This window comes from Anticarsia gemmatalis, chromosome 29 (genome assembly GCF_050436995.1).
Source record: "Anticarsia gemmatalis isolate Benzon Research Colony breed Stoneville strain chromosome 29, ilAntGemm2 primary, whole genome shotgun sequence".
Taxonomy (NCBI): Eukaryota; Metazoa; Arthropoda; class Insecta; order Lepidoptera; family Erebidae; genus Anticarsia; species Anticarsia gemmatalis.
In genome coordinates, this window is record NC_134773.1 from 2,471,871 (window position 1) to 2,488,835 (window position 16,965).

General features: G+C 37.0%; 3 protein-coding genes across 8 annotated transcripts in view; 2 read left to right on the forward strand and 1 right to left on the reverse strand.

Moving 5' to 3' along the window:
• The window catches only part of LOC142985121 (uncharacterized), a 35,016-nt gene extending 20,567 nt beyond the window's left edge, over nucleotides 1-14,449 (reverse strand). For 2 of the 4 annotated variants that reach the window (XM_076133096.1, XM_076133095.1), the window contains exons 1-2: nucleotides 14,299-14,449; nucleotides 8,893-8,963 (exon numbers count right to left, since the gene is read on the reverse strand). In XM_076133096.1, coding sequence (XP_075989211.1) covers nucleotides 8,893-8,963; nucleotides 14,299-14,319 — 92 coding nt within the window. In that variant the 5' untranslated portion in view covers nucleotides 14,320-14,449. Of the gene's footprint in view, nucleotides 1-8,892; nucleotides 8,964-14,130; nucleotides 14,219-14,298 lie in introns of all 4 variants that reach the window. The other 2 variants (XM_076133097.1, XM_076133098.1) reach the window with 2 other exon arrangements.
• On the forward strand, nucleotides 720-5,422 carry LOC142985006 (dihydrolipoyllysine-residue succinyltransferase component of 2-oxoglutarate dehydrogenase complex, mitochondrial-like). 2 transcript variants are annotated; one of them, XM_076132918.1, is made up of 2 exons: nucleotides 720-858; nucleotides 3,447-5,422. In XM_076132918.1, exon 2 carries the CDS (start codon nucleotides 3,475-3,477, stop codon nucleotides 4,879-4,881), a length of 1,407 nt encoding a protein of 468 aa, XP_075989033.1. In that variant the 5' UTR covers nucleotides 720-858; nucleotides 3,447-3,474; the 3' UTR covers nucleotides 4,882-5,422. The 2 variants fall into 2 exon arrangements, with proteins under 2 accessions (XP_075989033.1, XP_075989034.1); XM_076132919.1 differs by having other exon boundaries at nucleotides 765-1,059.
• On the forward strand, nucleotides 6,854-16,795 carry LOC142985120 (uncharacterized). 2 transcript variants are annotated; one of them, XM_076133092.1, is made up of 12 exons: nucleotides 6,854-7,096; nucleotides 7,625-8,345; nucleotides 10,113-10,326; nucleotides 10,736-10,919; nucleotides 11,341-12,276; nucleotides 12,905-13,064; nucleotides 13,478-13,624; nucleotides 14,229-14,715; nucleotides 15,062-15,194; nucleotides 15,623-15,734; nucleotides 16,253-16,414; nucleotides 16,691-16,795. In XM_076133092.1, exons 2-12 carry the CDS (start codon nucleotides 7,644-7,646, stop codon nucleotides 16,793-16,795), a joined length of 3,342 nt encoding a protein of 1,113 aa, XP_075989207.1. In that variant the 5' UTR covers nucleotides 6,854-7,096; nucleotides 7,625-7,643. The 2 variants fall into 2 exon arrangements, with proteins under 2 accessions (XP_075989207.1, XP_075989209.1); XM_076133094.1 differs by lacking the exon at nucleotides 6,854-7,096 and adding an exon at nucleotides 7,123-7,495.
• The last annotated feature ends 170 nt before the right edge of the window (nucleotides 16,796-16,965 follow it).

The following is a 16,965-nucleotide window of genomic DNA, read 5'->3' on the forward strand; positions in this document are numbered from 1 at the left end:
TTCTTGCTCAGACTTTAAAATTCCATTTTAGTGGAAATACAAGTAACTGTGCAATTTGCGCTTACGTAAATGCGCAGTATGACCTATTAACTTCAGAGGCACGGAATGCAAGCGATCTTACAAAACGTTCACGGGTTCGATTTCCGAGAGGAGCCTTGATAGAAATAATGAAAATGGGGAAGTACATACTACAGCCGAAGTTAAAATGTGAAAGTTTATGATCAAATAATACGAGTTCGTCACAGATTATTTCATTTATTTACATTGCAGTACATTATTGATTCAAAACGCGTAAAAAACAGGCGAGGTTCATTGATTTCTTCATTATATCACCGCAAATCACATGCAAATGCGTTTAGTTGTTCCTTTTAAATACAATATAGCAACAAAACTACACGTTTTCAGTATCAACCAAACGATACTTGGGTGGAGTTATATAACTTCCAACTTTAATTTTAATCCAATGCATTAAAAACATGTACACTTCATTGAAAAGCATTACAATTAAGCAACTCATCGTTTCCAATTAAATTTCAACATTCGTAAGAAAATCAATACTTCCAATAATCAGAATTGACGCAATAACTAAACGCAACTTCCAATTTTCCTTCTGGTGGCGTTCCGCTCCTTTAATATAAAGATTCGGAGCATTAAAACTATGCTATCTTACTCACACCCGTAGAAAAGTGTATAAGCTACTACAGAGAGGTGTTTAAAATGTGAATATATTTTACTGGAACGAGCCTTTGACAGGTGCCACCAGTCTACTTGATTTTGATGCGAAAGGCCTATCGAACCAAGATAAATGTAGGTCTTCGGGCCACATCTGAATTCACAAAAAGCAGCGTCAAATAATAAGTGAAGTATCTGTCCAGTTCGTTATAGCCACAGTGCAAATACGCTATGCACTAAATAACGCTTGCATTACCTAGAAATACTCGAATATTTTAACCCTGGTCGTGGGCACGAACTGTCATGAGTTCAGGGCTTATGTAACATTTTATGTCTGTGAAATAACGTTATAATTACCTGATAGCGGTTGTTTACCTCCACCAGAAGGTAAGGGGTGTGCTTTTATTTATTTATGTGCATTTACACGCTTGCGTTTTACAGGCTAACCTTGAAATGCATCGTGTAGGTGTATGCCGGCCGTGTCCAGCTGCAACTCACTAACAAATTAATCCTTACACTTATAACGCTTCCTTTTTAACGCTTTTGGCAATTTAAGTAGTTATTATTTGTAGTAAATGTCGGTTTTCATCTAATAATTTGATGCGCCACTTTCTGTCATTCTCCCAGAAATCACGAGACTGCTGTGTTCCATTTTTGAACACATTTGTTTTTTTAAATACTCTAGCATATGAAAGGAGTTTTTAGTCAGATGTTTATTAGTTTTTATTGACATTCTGGTAGGAGAGTGGTGTAAGATATTAAAAACATTTTTTAAGTGATTATGGCATCAAATATTACTTTCTACTTTTTCAATTACATCATACAAGTTTTAAGAGATTATTCTATCAAACAATCTCGTACTCATATCACTACTTCAGTTGTATAAATAATTCATATTGTTTACTTGCTCATTGATAAGATTAGTCCTAAGCAACAATACATTTACTTTCATGCAGCTTATTTAACTATTTTCTGTTTTATTCTTTATGTATTCTGTCCAATTTTGAAGACTGAAAACTTTTCTAGCTAGAAAATTTTTCTCCCTTTGAAATAATGAAATTTTTTTTTGTTTACTATGTTAGGCATTTTCACATAGTCAATATCCCTGCTCTTTAAAAACCACCCTTGTAATGCTAAATATACAGGCCTAAAGTAATTTTTCATTAATTTTCCTTTAAATTTAGTCAATTGACATAGCCTCTTAGCGATTCCTTCATTAAAAAAAACATCAATATAAAAAAAAGAGGATTGACATTGTCAAAGGCATTTGTTTTTTAAAAACCAACTGTAACAAACCAGTTATTCTACTGCTAATTAGAGTTAATTTGATTGAAACTGCTGTCAATTAACTTGTTTGATATTAATTGTATACAAACATGATAAGGTTATGACAGATATACAGAATAGATAAGTTTTACGTAATTTATTTAGTGACGTAATTTTGACACAATGCAGCAAAAAAAAAAGACTTATGTTATCTTATCTTTGTCTTTATTTGGAAACTTTCTATTGAAAAATCAAAAAACAGGTGCTTGAGTACAGCAACATGATTGGTATCTGGCAATAGGTTGAATATATTATTGATATAGTGTTAAGTTTAAGTGTTATTGCACCAATTTCTATATCAAATACATATTTTTTTTGTGTATATTAACTTAACTAATAATTGCAATTAATGAATAATGTCGAAACTATGCCTGAGAAAATTATATTTTTTTTAGAACACTTTGAGAGAAAAGTGAGCTGCTAGAGCTCACTTTTCTCTCAAAGTGATCCTTCTATTCTGTTGTATGGTTAGTGGTCAACCTGGTGTCAAAGTTGTTCAAGCCGCCCAAAAGGCCTTAGACATGGCTTAACGACTGTTATCTTAGCAGACAACAACCGAGACCGACTATTTACCTGCCCTCCGAAGCACGGAGACGCTTAGTTTTAATACCACCATGCGGTCACCCATCTATATATTGACCGTGCCAAGGGTTACTTAACCCACTGATCGTTTACCGACCGAGCAAACGAACGCCTCATATTGATAGGCAGAGATTAACAGACAGAAGGATTATATATTCTTCCACTATTCATATATTTCATGATAAATGACTGCCAACATACTTTTTCTGTCCATCATTTACATAATAAATCTTATCATACACGACAAATAGGATTAGTTATCTGTCAAAAATTTACAAGTCATTTCAGCATGATCAGCCCCGCCCCTTCATGACGTCAAATAGATTTCGAGATTGATAAAATTTAGGCCTAATTCTTATGGGAATAAGGTTAAATTTGCAATGTATGTTTTTGTGATAGTTTAGGCGGTTCAATAAATTTTCATACAAAGCCATTGTGTTGCCAATTTAAGAATAGTAATATATTTAACAAGATATTTGAAGAAGAATTTTAGTGTTTTTTTAGTAGGTAGGTAGTTTATTGAAAACAAAAGTGGCTGTTGATTTTATGGTTAGGGTTCGGCTACCATTCGAGTATTATCTAAGTTCTTTTGTAATTATAATCGAATTTACAGGCGATTTTTCTGCCTTTATTAGTCGATAATACTAACTGACTGAATTTAGAATTACATGGGCTAACAATAGAAATATCGAGCCCTAAATATATATTTGAACGATAATATTTGTGGTGCAGTGGTTAAAATAGTCATCTTGCCGCTGCAATTTCGTATGGATATTATTAATTCATTTCCCACACGGGCCAATTCTTTTAATGTGAGCCTCAGTTACTAATAATTTGTTTCTAACAGTGTCCCTCTCTCTTTCCAGGGTAAAAAAACTCCACTAAATACTCAAAATGTTACGACGCTGCTCCAAGCATTTACAGACGCTATACCGGAGGCAGGGGCAAAGCCTCCGGTTCAAGTCGACAGAAGTGCCCAAGGTCTACGGAGCCCTAGCGCAGGCCTCCGCCCGCATCACCGCCCCGCGGGCCCTCACGGCGGCACACAACCAAGTCGCCACCATCCACTTTACCAACCCACTTCTTGCTGAGCAAGATGTCATGACACCAAGTTTCCCCGACTCTGTGTCCGAAGGTGACGTCAAACTTGACAAGAAGGTCGGTGATGCAGTCGCAGCAGACGAGGTGGTCCTCGAAATTGAGACGGATAAGACAGCTATCCCCGTCATGTCTCCCGGACACGGTATTATCAAGGAATTCTACGTGAAAGATGGAGATACCGTGAAGGCTGGACAGAAGTTGTTCAGGTTGGATATTACTGGTGAAGCTCCTAAGGCTGCCGCTGCGCCGACACCTGAGCCTCCCAAGGCCGCAGCGCCTCCCCCACCCCCGCCTCCAGCAGCGGCTGCCCCTCCCCCGCCGCCACCGCCCCAGGCGGCTGCACCCCCACCACCTCAAGCTCCCCCCGCCCCCAAACCGACCCCACCTCCAGCCCCTCCAATCTCCTCAATCCCTGTAGCAGCCATCCGCCACGCTCAGGCGATCGAGACCGCCACAGTTAAAGTTCCTCCTACAGACTACAGCAAGGAAATTGCTGGCACGAGGACGGAACAGCGCGTCAAAATGAACCGCATGAGGCAGCGCATCGCTCAGCGTCTAAAGGAAGCTCAGAACACCAACGCTATGCTGACGACCTTCAACGAAATAGACATGTCTCACATCATGGCTTTCCGTAAGAAGAACTTGGACGTGTTCACCAAGAAACATGGAGTTAAACTGGGTCTGATGTCGCCATTCGTGAAGGCGGCCGCAAACGCTTTAGTCGACCAGCCTGTTGTCAACGCCGTGATTGACGAGCAAGAGATCATTTACCGCGATTACGTGGACATTTCCGTCGCAGTAGCTACTCCTAAAGGTTTAGTGGTACCGGTCATCAGGAACGTGCAAAACATGACGTACGCCGACATTGAACTGACCGTCGCCGGCTTGGCCGAAAAGGCGAGGACAGGAAAGCTGACAATTGAAGAAATGGATGGAGGTACTTTCACAATTAGTAACGGAGGAGTCTTTGGTTCATTGATGGGTACTCCGATTATCAACCCTCCCCAATCCGCCATTTTGGGTATGCACGGTATCTTCGAGCGTCCGATCGCGTTGAACGGCCAGGTGGTGATCAGACCTATGATGTACATCGCGTTGACGTACGACCACAGGCTGATTGATGGACGTGAAGCCGTCATGTTCTTGAGGAAAGTCAAGGAGGGAGTAGAAGACCCAGCGACTATCGTAGCAGGATTGTAAATGAACGAAGATAAAGCGAACAGGCGTAGTTAAAAATCAAACTTTGATAATGTTAAACTTATAGAATAGGACCCAAATTGAATTGCTATGCGATAACTGTCGTTATAATCGAATAATTCGAAATAACAGTCACAGATTTTTAAAACAAAATTTGGCCGAAAATCATTGCATGGCGGTTCAAAGCGTTGCTATCGCATCGCCATTTGTGTTCCTCTTTCCAGCACCAACGCCTAATGTTACCATTATAAATAATTCTCGCTGGTTTAAAAATCATGTATTTTTTTTAAAAGATTAGTCTGTTGAGTGTTAGTCGCCTGACATGTTGCACTTGCGTACGTAAAACCTTTTTTTGTTATTTATGTTCGCCATCTTATATATTGTATTATTTTATTAAGAGAAGTACAGTACAACTTACCCGTATGTGAATTTCTGTGTTATTTATTTTTCTCGATCTTTGGCACATTTAGATTGTAAATCTACAGTATTTGACGTTTTAATGTGTAAAACATTAAATGTTTAAATATATTTAATAATATTACGATTACTATATTTTTATTTATATCCTTATTTGGTCTATTTCGATAGATACAATACTCATATAAGTTCATTCCTGGTTTCACGACAAACTGTAAACCAATACCACTGTATGTACTATGATTACTATGCAAAATCATATTTAAACCATATCTATAGTATAATCGAAATAATTATTTATTTTATTTATCACACTGGATTCAGTATCTATTTAGTATAAAAATAAATCTTATTAATTGATTGAAACTGGCAGTTTAAAATACATTAGCTTTTCAGACTTATTTTCGTAAGTATTGCTCTAAAATTTTATTTTTGGCTTTGAAAAACCGCCTTAAAATTCTTGTACTAAAATGTAAAAAAATCTTGATTTTTTTTTGGAGTCGAACCGAAGACCCTTTTAGAAATTGTAATACCTAGTTATCTAACATTTCCTCTCTCTGTGTCATTGAAGGAAATCCGACCTAATTCGTGTGTAACGATTACATCTTAAATTAAATTCAAGGTCTTTACATAGAACACGTGTTAGGTATCAGTCGCTAAATGTTTTTATAAATAATTGATCTACTCATTTACCAAGCTTACGTTTGATCTATTTTATGAGTAAGTATGTTTAAAATATGGTTCAATTCAAATTTAAATTGTAGGAAAATGCCCACATCTGTAACGAAATGATTATCGTGATTCGTGGGTTCAATTCCCACATGGGACAAATATTTATGTACATAAATAGGTGTTGACGAATAATTTTATTATGCAAAAGTGTAAGCTACTGCTGATCATGAGCTTTCTAGCTTGATTTCAGAGTCGGGCAAAGTGCTATTAGGTTTTCTACATCTTTAATTTACCTAGTTATTTTTCATGAATTTCTCTGTATGCTGTGTTTTGTAGTGTTATTACCTTTAAAGGCTAAAATGGATAACTTATTTAAGGCCGTTGGCAAGGTAAGTTTGTGCGAGCGTTACCTTACAAATATGGTGTCCAAAATATATTTTTTTCGTGGAATAATAAGCATGCTACAGAATAAAGGTTTTCGAAAAATTGAGAATGTTCAGCGACTTTTGGGGCTGACTGTACGTTCGGTATAATCTGTTGTCCTTCACCCATATATTAAAGTACACGGCGATGTAAAAGCATCTATTTTTACTTTATAGCTCCGATAGCCAAAGATAAAATAATAATCCGGCGGTCCTGTATGACAAGATGTATGGATGTGAATGAAGCAAGGGAAGTTTGTAAGGATTGTACCATGTGACGTTCCTTGATCGCTGCCTATCCCTACGGGAATAAGGCGTGATTTTATGTACGTAGGTATTATTTATTTCGCTACAAAAATCTATAACAGATTCATTAAAATAAACGACAAATAATTTTATATAAAAGAAATATTATTACCTACTAAAAATTACTAAATTATTCTTATGCTATTTTTTCTTTCTTGCACAAAATTCTTCAGCTGTCATTCTAGTCAGCTCAAAAGACCATTGTTTGATATCCGTTGCCATGACAACGGGAAACGAACAACACGTAACAGCAATGATACGACTTTTAACGAAATAAATAAAATAATAATCGTGAATTAAAACTTAATTTAAACAACAGAAGTACAAAACTTGAAAGACATTTTTTTTAAATATATTTTTTCACAATGGCGTGTTTCGTCCGGGAATAAAATGATGTCAAGGTAAGAATTAATTGGTTTATTAAATATTCAGCTTGTGGACTTAACATGTGTTATTGCAATGCAATCGATTGGGCAAAGTAGGTTAATATGTAGACCCGAGGGTCAATGTTGTGACTTGAAAAAGTACGTTAAAGAAATAAAAAACGACGTTTTGGTGTAGAAAAATACCTTAGCGAAGTGTTTTTTTAAGATTTTAGTATATCTTAGTAATTGAAAATGAAAGACAACACGTTTTAACTTCATAAAAACACTTAAGAACAAGTGCGTAGTACTCGTAACCGGTAGTCTTGTATGACATGATTTATGGATGTGAATGAGGCAAGGGAAGTTTATAGGGATCATAGCAACGTGACGTTTTCTGATCTATACTTGTCCCAAAGGAGGAAAAAGACGAGATTTGTATGTATTTAAAAATGTAAAACATGTGTTTACTTTAAATCATGCTTTCTTTTTAAGTGCGTAGACAGATATCTTACACATCATAAAAAATTATATTTTTAAGAGTAAAATAATGTCTTACAATTTTAGGTGAGAATAGAGAGTAGCCATGCAGACAACAATAAAAAAATCAAGCGAGAGCAAAACGAAAAAAGAAAAATCACCGCCAAAAGAAGAATCTCCAAAACCTCAAGATGATAAAAATAAAAAAAGTTACAACTCCACACCAAGGAATTACTTACAAAAGACGACGACAGCTGACATTTACGGACAAAAGAAAAGGAGCAGTGTACATAGCGCGAAAGCACCTAAGAAGTCTCTTAACAGTACTAACATAACCAGCAATGAATCACCAATGAAGAATTTACTAAAATCATCATCGTCATCAACAAGTGTATCGAGTACGCGGGAGAAATCCAAAATGGCGGTGCAAAAAAAAGTTGAAGCAAAGGCATCTAAGCATACAGCCAGTAAAGCCAAAGATTTTAATGTAACTGTAAACTCGCCAGTTGTAAAAAAGAAGTTATATTTGGATAAAGAAAAGAGTTTTGTCAAAGAAGTTTCTAAGAGAGAAAAAGATGGATCTAAAATGAGTTCAGTAAGAGATTTAGGGCAGAAAGTTAGTGTTAAAAGTACGGGAGAAAGGCAGAGAACTAAAACGCGTACTTTGGATGAGAATGAAGTGAAAATTTTGACGCCAGAAGCGGTTGATAATAATGTTGAAATGTTGAATTTGTCGAAAAGGTTAAGCGCTAAACCGAAGGCATATTTTATTGATTTAGAAGATAGTAAGGCAGTACAAATTGAACGAGTAAGTATTTTTGCTTGTTTGTTTGTTTGTCGTATGGTTAGTGGTCAACCTAGTGTCAAAGTTGTTCAAGCCGCCCGAGAGGCCTTTGACGTAGCTTAACCTTATCTTAGTAGACAACAACCGGGACCGACTTTTAACGTGCCCTCCGAAGCACGGAGACGCCCAGTTCAAATACCACTATGCGGTCACCCATCTATGGAATGACCGCGCCAATGGTTGCTTAATCGACTGATCGTTTACCGACCGGTGAACGCAACTGGCTATGGGCGCCTTTAGTATTTTTGCTTATTTCTAACCAATATTCGGCCACGGCGCGCGGCGGTCGGTTTTAAAGTAATAAGCCAGTTGCTTATAGTGTGCCGCGGGTATGCGCACAATACATAAATATCTACATTCTCTGTGACGGTCTCCGTGATTAGATGGTGGTCACGCCACTAACATTGCGTAGGAAGGTCGTGGGTTCGTTGTCTGTATGTTCGTAAAAGTCCCCGCGACACAAGGGGCATTTTAGTGAAGGTGTATTTTGAAGAAAAATTGTGTAACTTACATTAATTTTTCGTCCAATAGAAAACTCTGTGTTCCACAGTAGAGAGCGATCGCAGAATTTTTGTTGAGAATCTGTCAACAAATAAAATAAAATTACTTAAAAATGCCTACCCATATTTATCCATGCCTCCAGATTGTTGCTTAACGTTGCTTTCTGACATCGGTCACTCATCGTTCACTCATCATTCAATCATCGTTCCCTCATCATTCAATCATCGTACACTCATTATTCAATCATCATTTACCCATCGGGCACTCTTCTTTCACTCATCGGTCACCCATCGGTCACCATCAGTTAAGTTCTTTTTCCTTACTCCCTCGGCGGTAATTTTGGAATATTATTATGTAGGTCACAGGTCACTTATTTAGCGGCTAACACAGTTAAGTGACCTAGCATGTAAGTAGGTACACTGGCTATTTCACGATTCCTAACTACCTATGTAACTAGTAGATCGATAAACATAACGCACGCTTAAACCAATAGTGACACTATCCAAAAAACTTAATTTTTCAGTTCAGCGAAAAAACTTTTTTTTGGGAGGCGAATATTTTGCTTTGTGACGAAGCGGACCAATGCGATCTAGCTGCTATTCTTGTTACTTTTGACTAGTGTTAGCACGAATACACGTATGTCCACGTTTGCCAACAGATGGCATTAAAAGGTCGATTTGGCAAAATTTTAGGATAGTTACTGTATTTGATTAGGCGTGCGATAATATGACGCCTATCTATACTATACCCAATTAGGTAGATGACTGGGTTGCTGAAATATTATTAAACTTGTACTCGTAAAAGTTACATCTAAAATGCTCAGGCTATGTAATTTTTTTCGTAAATGTTGAAATTGTAATTATTACAGACTGATACATTCTGAACCGATTACTATTGAATTTGGTATGTAGGTAGCTGAAGACCCAGAATAACACATAGGCTATTTTTATCTCGGAGTTCCCGGGGGATCGGGATTTACATGAGAAGGGTTTCCATGCGAAAAAATCGTGGGCGGCTTTTAGTATCCATATCTATACGAGTATAAACTACTACTGAACCAATTTGCAGGAAATTTGGTACGGAGATATTGTGATACTCGAGAAAGGACATAGGCTACTTTTTACCCCAGGAGACTGACTTATTTCTACGGGAAAATTCAGATGGCGGACGAAGTCGCGGGTCAGCTAGTTACCAATAATACTAAAATAATGTCTAACTTGAAATTTTCAGCGTCCCCGACCCAAAACTCCCAGTGACGAAGAAGTCAGTTATGAAGACGACTTTGAAAGTTACGAGTCTGACTTCGATTCCTACCACAGTTCATCACCCAGTGAACACAGTGATGACAAGAGTGATGACAAGAGTGATGGTGATGAGGCTGGTGATAAAACGGAAGAAGTGGAAACCAAGGAGGTGAAGGATGACGAGAGGATGTTGGATTCAGGTCAGGCGCGAATCGATCTATGAGGTTAAGTTACGCTTGCCGAGGTTGTTCTGTGGATGGGTGACCGTATTTTACATATCGCGTTCCTCCGTGTTTCGGAAGGCACGTTAAATTGTGGGCCCCGATTGACATTTCCAAAAATCTGTGACAGTCGTTAACAGTAGTCAGAAGTTTGAAAGTTTGTCAGCCATTCTTACCGAAGGGTATCGTGTTAAAACCCAGGTAACTGGGTTGTGGAGATCCGATAGGCAGTCGTTCCATGTAAAATACCGGTAATTAGCTGTATCCGGTGAGACTGGAAGCTGACTTATACATAGTTGGAAGAAAGCCTTTCTTGGTTCAAGGTTGATGATGTAGCTATTACAACTTTAGAAATTATAGCTATAGAAATTTCCAATGGTTTTTTCAGGTAGTTTCGACCTCCGTGACCAGCGTTCTGCAACTAAAACCAAGCCAGTGTTGGACTTTATACTTGAAACGTCTGAAGGTGGAATGGATAAGCCTAGTTCTTTAACTGATGAAGGGTTTCAGGAGATGAGCAGTTCTAGTGCCGTGTCTAGCATCAGGACTGTACATGTGGATGTACTGGATAGGTTAGTAAAATGAGTTTTTTTTTGTGAATTATGTGTTAATTTGGTAAAATTTTGTGTGGGCTTTTTCGGGGAAATTTGTTTAAAATTGGCATTATTTTTGGGGGTAGTTTTTCTGGGTATAGACAAAAAATAGGTATTGCCATCTAACTCATATGTTATGTGATATAAAATCTTGTATAGATGTATGTATGTTTGTTACTCAATGGCATAAAATCGACGGAATGGATTTTATGAAACTTAACAGTAATAATTTCTAGGTTTTGGGTTCAATTCCTACATCGTTAAAGTAATCGTATTAGAAAAATATATCAGGAATCATCCCTGGAGTATAGCATTCACTCTCGGCCTAATTTCGTTGTTTCTAAGTGTTTCATTTTCTAGATTTCAGCGACAACTAACCAGACAATTTTTCTATTTCCAGACCGATTTTCATCGACTTCAAGAAATCAAAAGAAAACAAACGCAAGAAGCGTATCAACGAGCAATTAAAACAGCGCGCAAAAGATTTACTAAGCATAATAACTTTACACGAAATGTCATACAGCCTCTTTGAAATGAAACCTATTTCATATGACCTTTACATGGCAACATTTGGCCGAACTAACTATCAACAAATAGCCGTTCAGACTTTTGAGGATAGTATCACTGAGGAGGTACAAACGGATGAGGTGGAATTAACAAATAAATGGACGCAACATCCGGTGGAATTTTCAGATAAAGATATTTGTATTATTAATTCTATTGATAAAAGAAAATATAGTATTAATAGCGAGGATTATTTAACTAAATTTACGTTTTTAACAACACAGTCTTTAAATGTACAATTAAATAATGAGATTAATGAGGATTATAAAAGGAATCCGTTGAGAATTTATTTCGAACAAAAACATGGCGTCGGTCCTTCTGAAATGTTGCCATTCGAGAATTACAAATCGAAATTAAAAAATAATGACTTCATTACGCAAAGATTGGGAAGGTTTTTGAAGAAAATTGAGAATAGAATTTGTAATGTTTTAAATATTAATAGTGGAGATACAGAAATGTCGGAATTGAGAATGACTAATCTACCTTTTAGCAAAGGCTATGTGTCTATCTCAACCAAAAATATTATTGAAGAAAAAATATCATTTTTGAATAACATAAAGATATCTAAAATGTTATTTTCTACGACTAAGCATAATTTGATCATGACTGTCCATGAGAAGGCTAAGAATATTAAAAAGTGTACCATTTGTCTATGGGATATCGGTGTTGCCAGACGTGAGCCTTTAAAGATCCTTACAGCCATAGACAATATTGCTATTGGAAGATTCAGAGGCGCTACAGATGGGATTTTTATCGCCGCTTTAGAAGATGGGTAAGATTTCTATCTTTGCCTGACTGTCTGCCTGTTTTGTCTGTCCGTTACGCCTTAACTTCTGAACCGATTTTAAAGATATTTAGCATTGAGATAGCTGAAGATCCAAGATCAAAAATCAATTCCATAACTATTCAAATAAGGGGCCCTGCGAGTTGGTAGTGTGTGCCCAGAATCAGCTATTATATGTATAGACGTCAACGCATCGTATGTGTCTGTCAAACTCTACTGAACAGATTTTGATGCTGTTTATACCAATAGATAGAGCACTTCCACATAGGTCACAATGTTTTTTTTTCTTATGTCAATTAGACTTAGACTCACGTTGCTCTTGTGTCTTTTGCAAACATATAAACTACGGACGGAAAATACAACCAGACCCGAAACTATAATTTGTGGATCGTGCGAATAATTTGTTCCGTGTGGGAATCGAACCCACGATCTCCCGGCACAACGGTAGCGGCGTGGCGACCCAAACCACTGCGCCACGGAGGCAGTCAATAATGTATAATTTTTTGAACCAGGCGAGGCCGGAGCGCTTTTTTGTAAAAATAACCGTAGTTCACTAATAACAAACAAATGTAAGTCTATCTCTAAATAAAGATAGATAACCTCACAATACTTTCAGTTCTATACACCTATGGGATCTGTCCGAGGAGCCGACATGGAGGGATATCACCAGTGAGGATAAAAGCAAGGAATTAGTGGAAGTCGCTGAAGGAAACCTAACAGCTTTTGAAAGAGATCGAGAATGGAACTTGAAGAACAGTCAAGTTGGATTAGATGAGGTGAGATAGATATTATCGTATTAGTTACACTAATTATAGGGCAAAAACGGCAAAACCTTTTTGGTTGATGATTAGTGGAGAGGTTGCTTAGAACCTGGGGACGTACATATAATACTTTTTATTGTTTATCTGTAGAAATGAATATCCAAGTATGTTGCTGAGCGTAAAACTCCGTTCTTGAGTTTGTCAACTAATTCGACTTGTAAAATTGTTTTTAAGACCCAGGAAAGGTTCAATGGAGATAAAAAATAAACGGATCAGCTAGTAATCAATAAAAATATCAAATATATATACCTAAATTTCTTTAACAGGGGACAGTAGTAGTTTTACAACCCTTTGGTATATAAGAATTATTTAATTTGAAAATCGCTATTTATATTAATGTTATAAATAGAAACGTTTTTTATCCACAGTGCTACATCCATTGCGCGTTACAAGCGTGTGCGTTTACAAACAGCGCGAACAATATGAGTAGTGGAGACGTAACGAATAATATCGTCGGCTTGGAGTTCACTGGTGACCAGACTCCTGGGCAAGAGGGAAGGAGGGTCATTGGACAAGTAAGGGATAATAATAAAAGCCTTATTTTTCCAATTATCATACAAACTGACTCAGGCAATTCCGTTTGTCTACAAAGTTTCGTCCCGTATATCTGTGTGCCTCTAGTAAAAAAGGGGTATAAGTCCGATTTTGTCAAAAATAAGTTAAGTATAACAAAATGTTCAGAAAAAATGCTTAATCGATTGGTGAAAACAGATAATGTTTATCTTTAAAAATGAGAAAGCAATGTGCAAAAAGGTTAACTTACACAAAAAAAATGGCATAAGTGAGATATAAGTGCACTCTAATGTCTTAACTCATTTTCGACAAAATCGGACTTATACCCTTATTCACTATAGCTGCTTAGAAAAGCCAATGTTTAATCCTGGGTCTTTAACAAGGTAGTTGAAGGGGTAAACAGAAAACTATTAAACTTGTACTCGTAAAAGGTTGCGGGTTACATTAATGAGGGTCAAAAAATTTGCAATAAAAAATCGAAATAAGTGAGGAACATGGGTCTACGTACCTCAGAGAACACTTATCGCTCACGATGTTCTCGCTTGTCGTATAAGTCCACACTCCCATTGAGTTTTCAAACTAAAACACAATATTTTCTACTTTCAGGTAGTCGCGTTACAACGCACCGGAATATTAACAATATGGTCAATAATACAAGAAAAAACAAAAACAATACCTCCAGACATCGGCAAAGCATTCTGGTCCAAGATGAAATTAGAAAAATACCAAACGATTAACATATTTGAACACATCGACACTTTAAACACAGATAATAAACCCAACTTTAATATAAATTCAGCTAAAAAGAGGTTACAAAACAAAAAACAAGAAAAAAATATTATAAAGAATTCCCGCCCAAAGTCTGCAATGTCATTTGATAGTGACAGACCGACGAGTGCTGCCAGTGTGAAAAATAAAAAAGTGTCGCAAGTTAATAATGTTAGTGGGTGGGAGTGTGGTGTTATTTGTTATGATTTAAAAGTTGTTAATTTAAATAATAGTGATAGTTATTTAATTGGTAAGAATTGTGGTGAAGTTTTGTGTTGTAAGCGGATATTGGGGGCAGTTCGTGTTGATAGATTGTGTTTGGCAAGTAAGTCGACAATATTATTATTTCTTATTCCTTCAACATTTTATCTTCAGTTAGGGATAAGAAAACAAATTAAAAAATACTTTCCGTGATTCCTAAAGTAAGCTTTGTTAGATCATGGGTTTGATTCCCGGTCTACGTTGATTTCCGCCGCCCGAAATACCATTAAGCGGCCACCCATCTTCGTGACAGCCTTGCTAAAGTTTACTTAAGCAAGGCTGTCCGCTAATAGTCTTGCCCTCCGATGCAAAAAGTTACTCAATTCTAATATAACGAAGCGGCCAGCCATCTAAAATAAGTCTCCGTTAGTGTCCCAGTTATGAGGCTTATATTCTGGTTTCTGTTACAGCTGACGCGTCATCAGTAATTTGTATAGAAGTATCTCCGCATGGTCTGCCTTATTACTTGGCGGCCACTGATGCTGGAACCATCAGCGTTTGTTCTGTACTTGAGAACAGGGTTCTTCTTACTTTGGACTGTCGGTAAATACATTCACCCAATTTTATTTTCTGTTGGAGAATTACAGATAGATCGCTATACTCCAACAACTTAGACAAGAGCCTTGTATGCAAGGATTGCGGCTGATGCAGCAATCTTTTAGAAAATAGATAGAATTGTTAATTATAGTAAATATCTAAGCAAGCAGCTTAAGTAACCTATTTATATTTACATATACAAAGTTAAGTGGGGCGTATATACATTTTGTTATGAAACTGTAGTAAAAAAAAAACAAATGCGAGAATACTAACGCCATCTATCGAGTCTATAAAGAAATTCTGCATCGCGCAAGCAAAGTTCGTAATTCAAAATACAAAAATAAGATTAAGATTTTGTATCAGCCGTTTTACTCCAAAAGCCTAGATATTTCTTAAGTATTTCAGGTTTCATTGTGAATTTCATTGTATTTCAGAAACATACCAAACCAAGAGGTACAAAAGTGTCAGTCGGATCATAAAGGTAGATTCATCAGTACAGTGTCGACCAAACAACATTCATTCAGCGATAGTCATATTGGGAAGAAGGTAAATATATACTTACATACATAGATCACATAGGTTATGTCTTGCAAAAAGGTCAGGTGCTACTTGTAACCGGCGGTCCTGTATGACAAGATGTATGTATGTGAATGAGGCAAGGGAAGTTTGTAAGGATCGTACCAAGTGACGTTCTTTGGTCTCTGCCTACCTATATGGGAAAAAGCCATGATTATATGTGCTATGTATGTATATTTACTGCATAATATCACGCCTGTTATACCCGAAGGTGTAAGCGTGTGTGAAATACACTCACGTTTCGCCATTAACAATGTTAGTCCCATGTAATAGGGGGCGAGCCTATTGACATATACCGGGCACGCTACCAAACTCTTTACTACTACTACTTTTGTGAAGTATTGTAATATAGAATTAGAAAAGCACTAGCACTATGCCCGACCGGGGAATCGAACCCGAGACCTCATTATCAGCTGTCGGATACATTACCGACCGAGAGACGTTATAATCTTTTAATAGGTATTATAATTTAATTCTTCCTATTTCAGCTGAAAATATCATCAGTATCGTGGTCACACATCAACCCGTGTTGTATATTCGCGACGCTAGATGGCAGTATTGTCTCATGGGAGTTATCACATAGTGATATTTATGCGAAATGCGCGAGTGACGACGCGGCAATCTCTTGTATAGCGGGAGATACTACTTTGGTAAGAAAATCTATTTTAACCGACTTTAAAAAACACAGGACGCCCTTGCCAGCCTCGCCACGCCACTACCACTGCGTTGGGAGGTCGTGGCTTCGATTCCCACACGGAACAATTATTGCACAAATAATTGTTTCGGGTCTGGTTGTACTTTGTGTCCGTTGTTTGTATGTTTGTATAAGTACACGCGACACAAGAGCAGTTCTTAGTGCGGGAGATGTTTTTTTTTTCAAATAAAAAAGTAATCTATAGTTAATGATGACTTTTTTATGGTTTCAGGCACTTTTGACAACGGAAGGCGATGTACACATCCACAAACTAACTAACGAGAATAAGACCAAAGAATACTTGAAATTATTCGAAAAATATGTAGCACTTTTGTAAATAATGTACAAAAACAATTAGTTTAATTTATTAAAACGATTTAGCAGTAAATGTTTGGTAATTATTTCATTTAAAACCCATGAAATGTATGAAGAAAATGTTTGTAGGGATTGTAGATTTTTCGATGGGTGACCATCTTATACATATCGAGTTCCTCGGTGTTTCGGAAG

Excerpts from the sequence above, each read along its gene's own strand:
- LOC142985120 (XM_076133092.1), top strand. The coding sequence starts at position 7,644 with ATGCAGACAACAATAAAAAAATCAAGCGAGAGCAAAACGAAAAAAGAA. Across the intron at positions 8,346-10,112 it reads AGGCAGTACAAATTGAACGA|CGTCCCCGACCCAAAACTCC; the intron begins GTAAGTATTTTT and ends TGAAATTTTCAG. Across the intron at positions 10,920-11,340 it reads CATGTGGATGTACTGGATAG|ACCGATTTTCATCGACTTCA; the intron begins GTTAGTAAAATG and ends TTCTATTTCCAG.
- LOC142985006 (XM_076132918.1), top strand. The coding sequence starts at position 3,475 with ATGTTACGACGCTGCTCCAAGCATTTACAGACGCTATACCGGAGGCAG.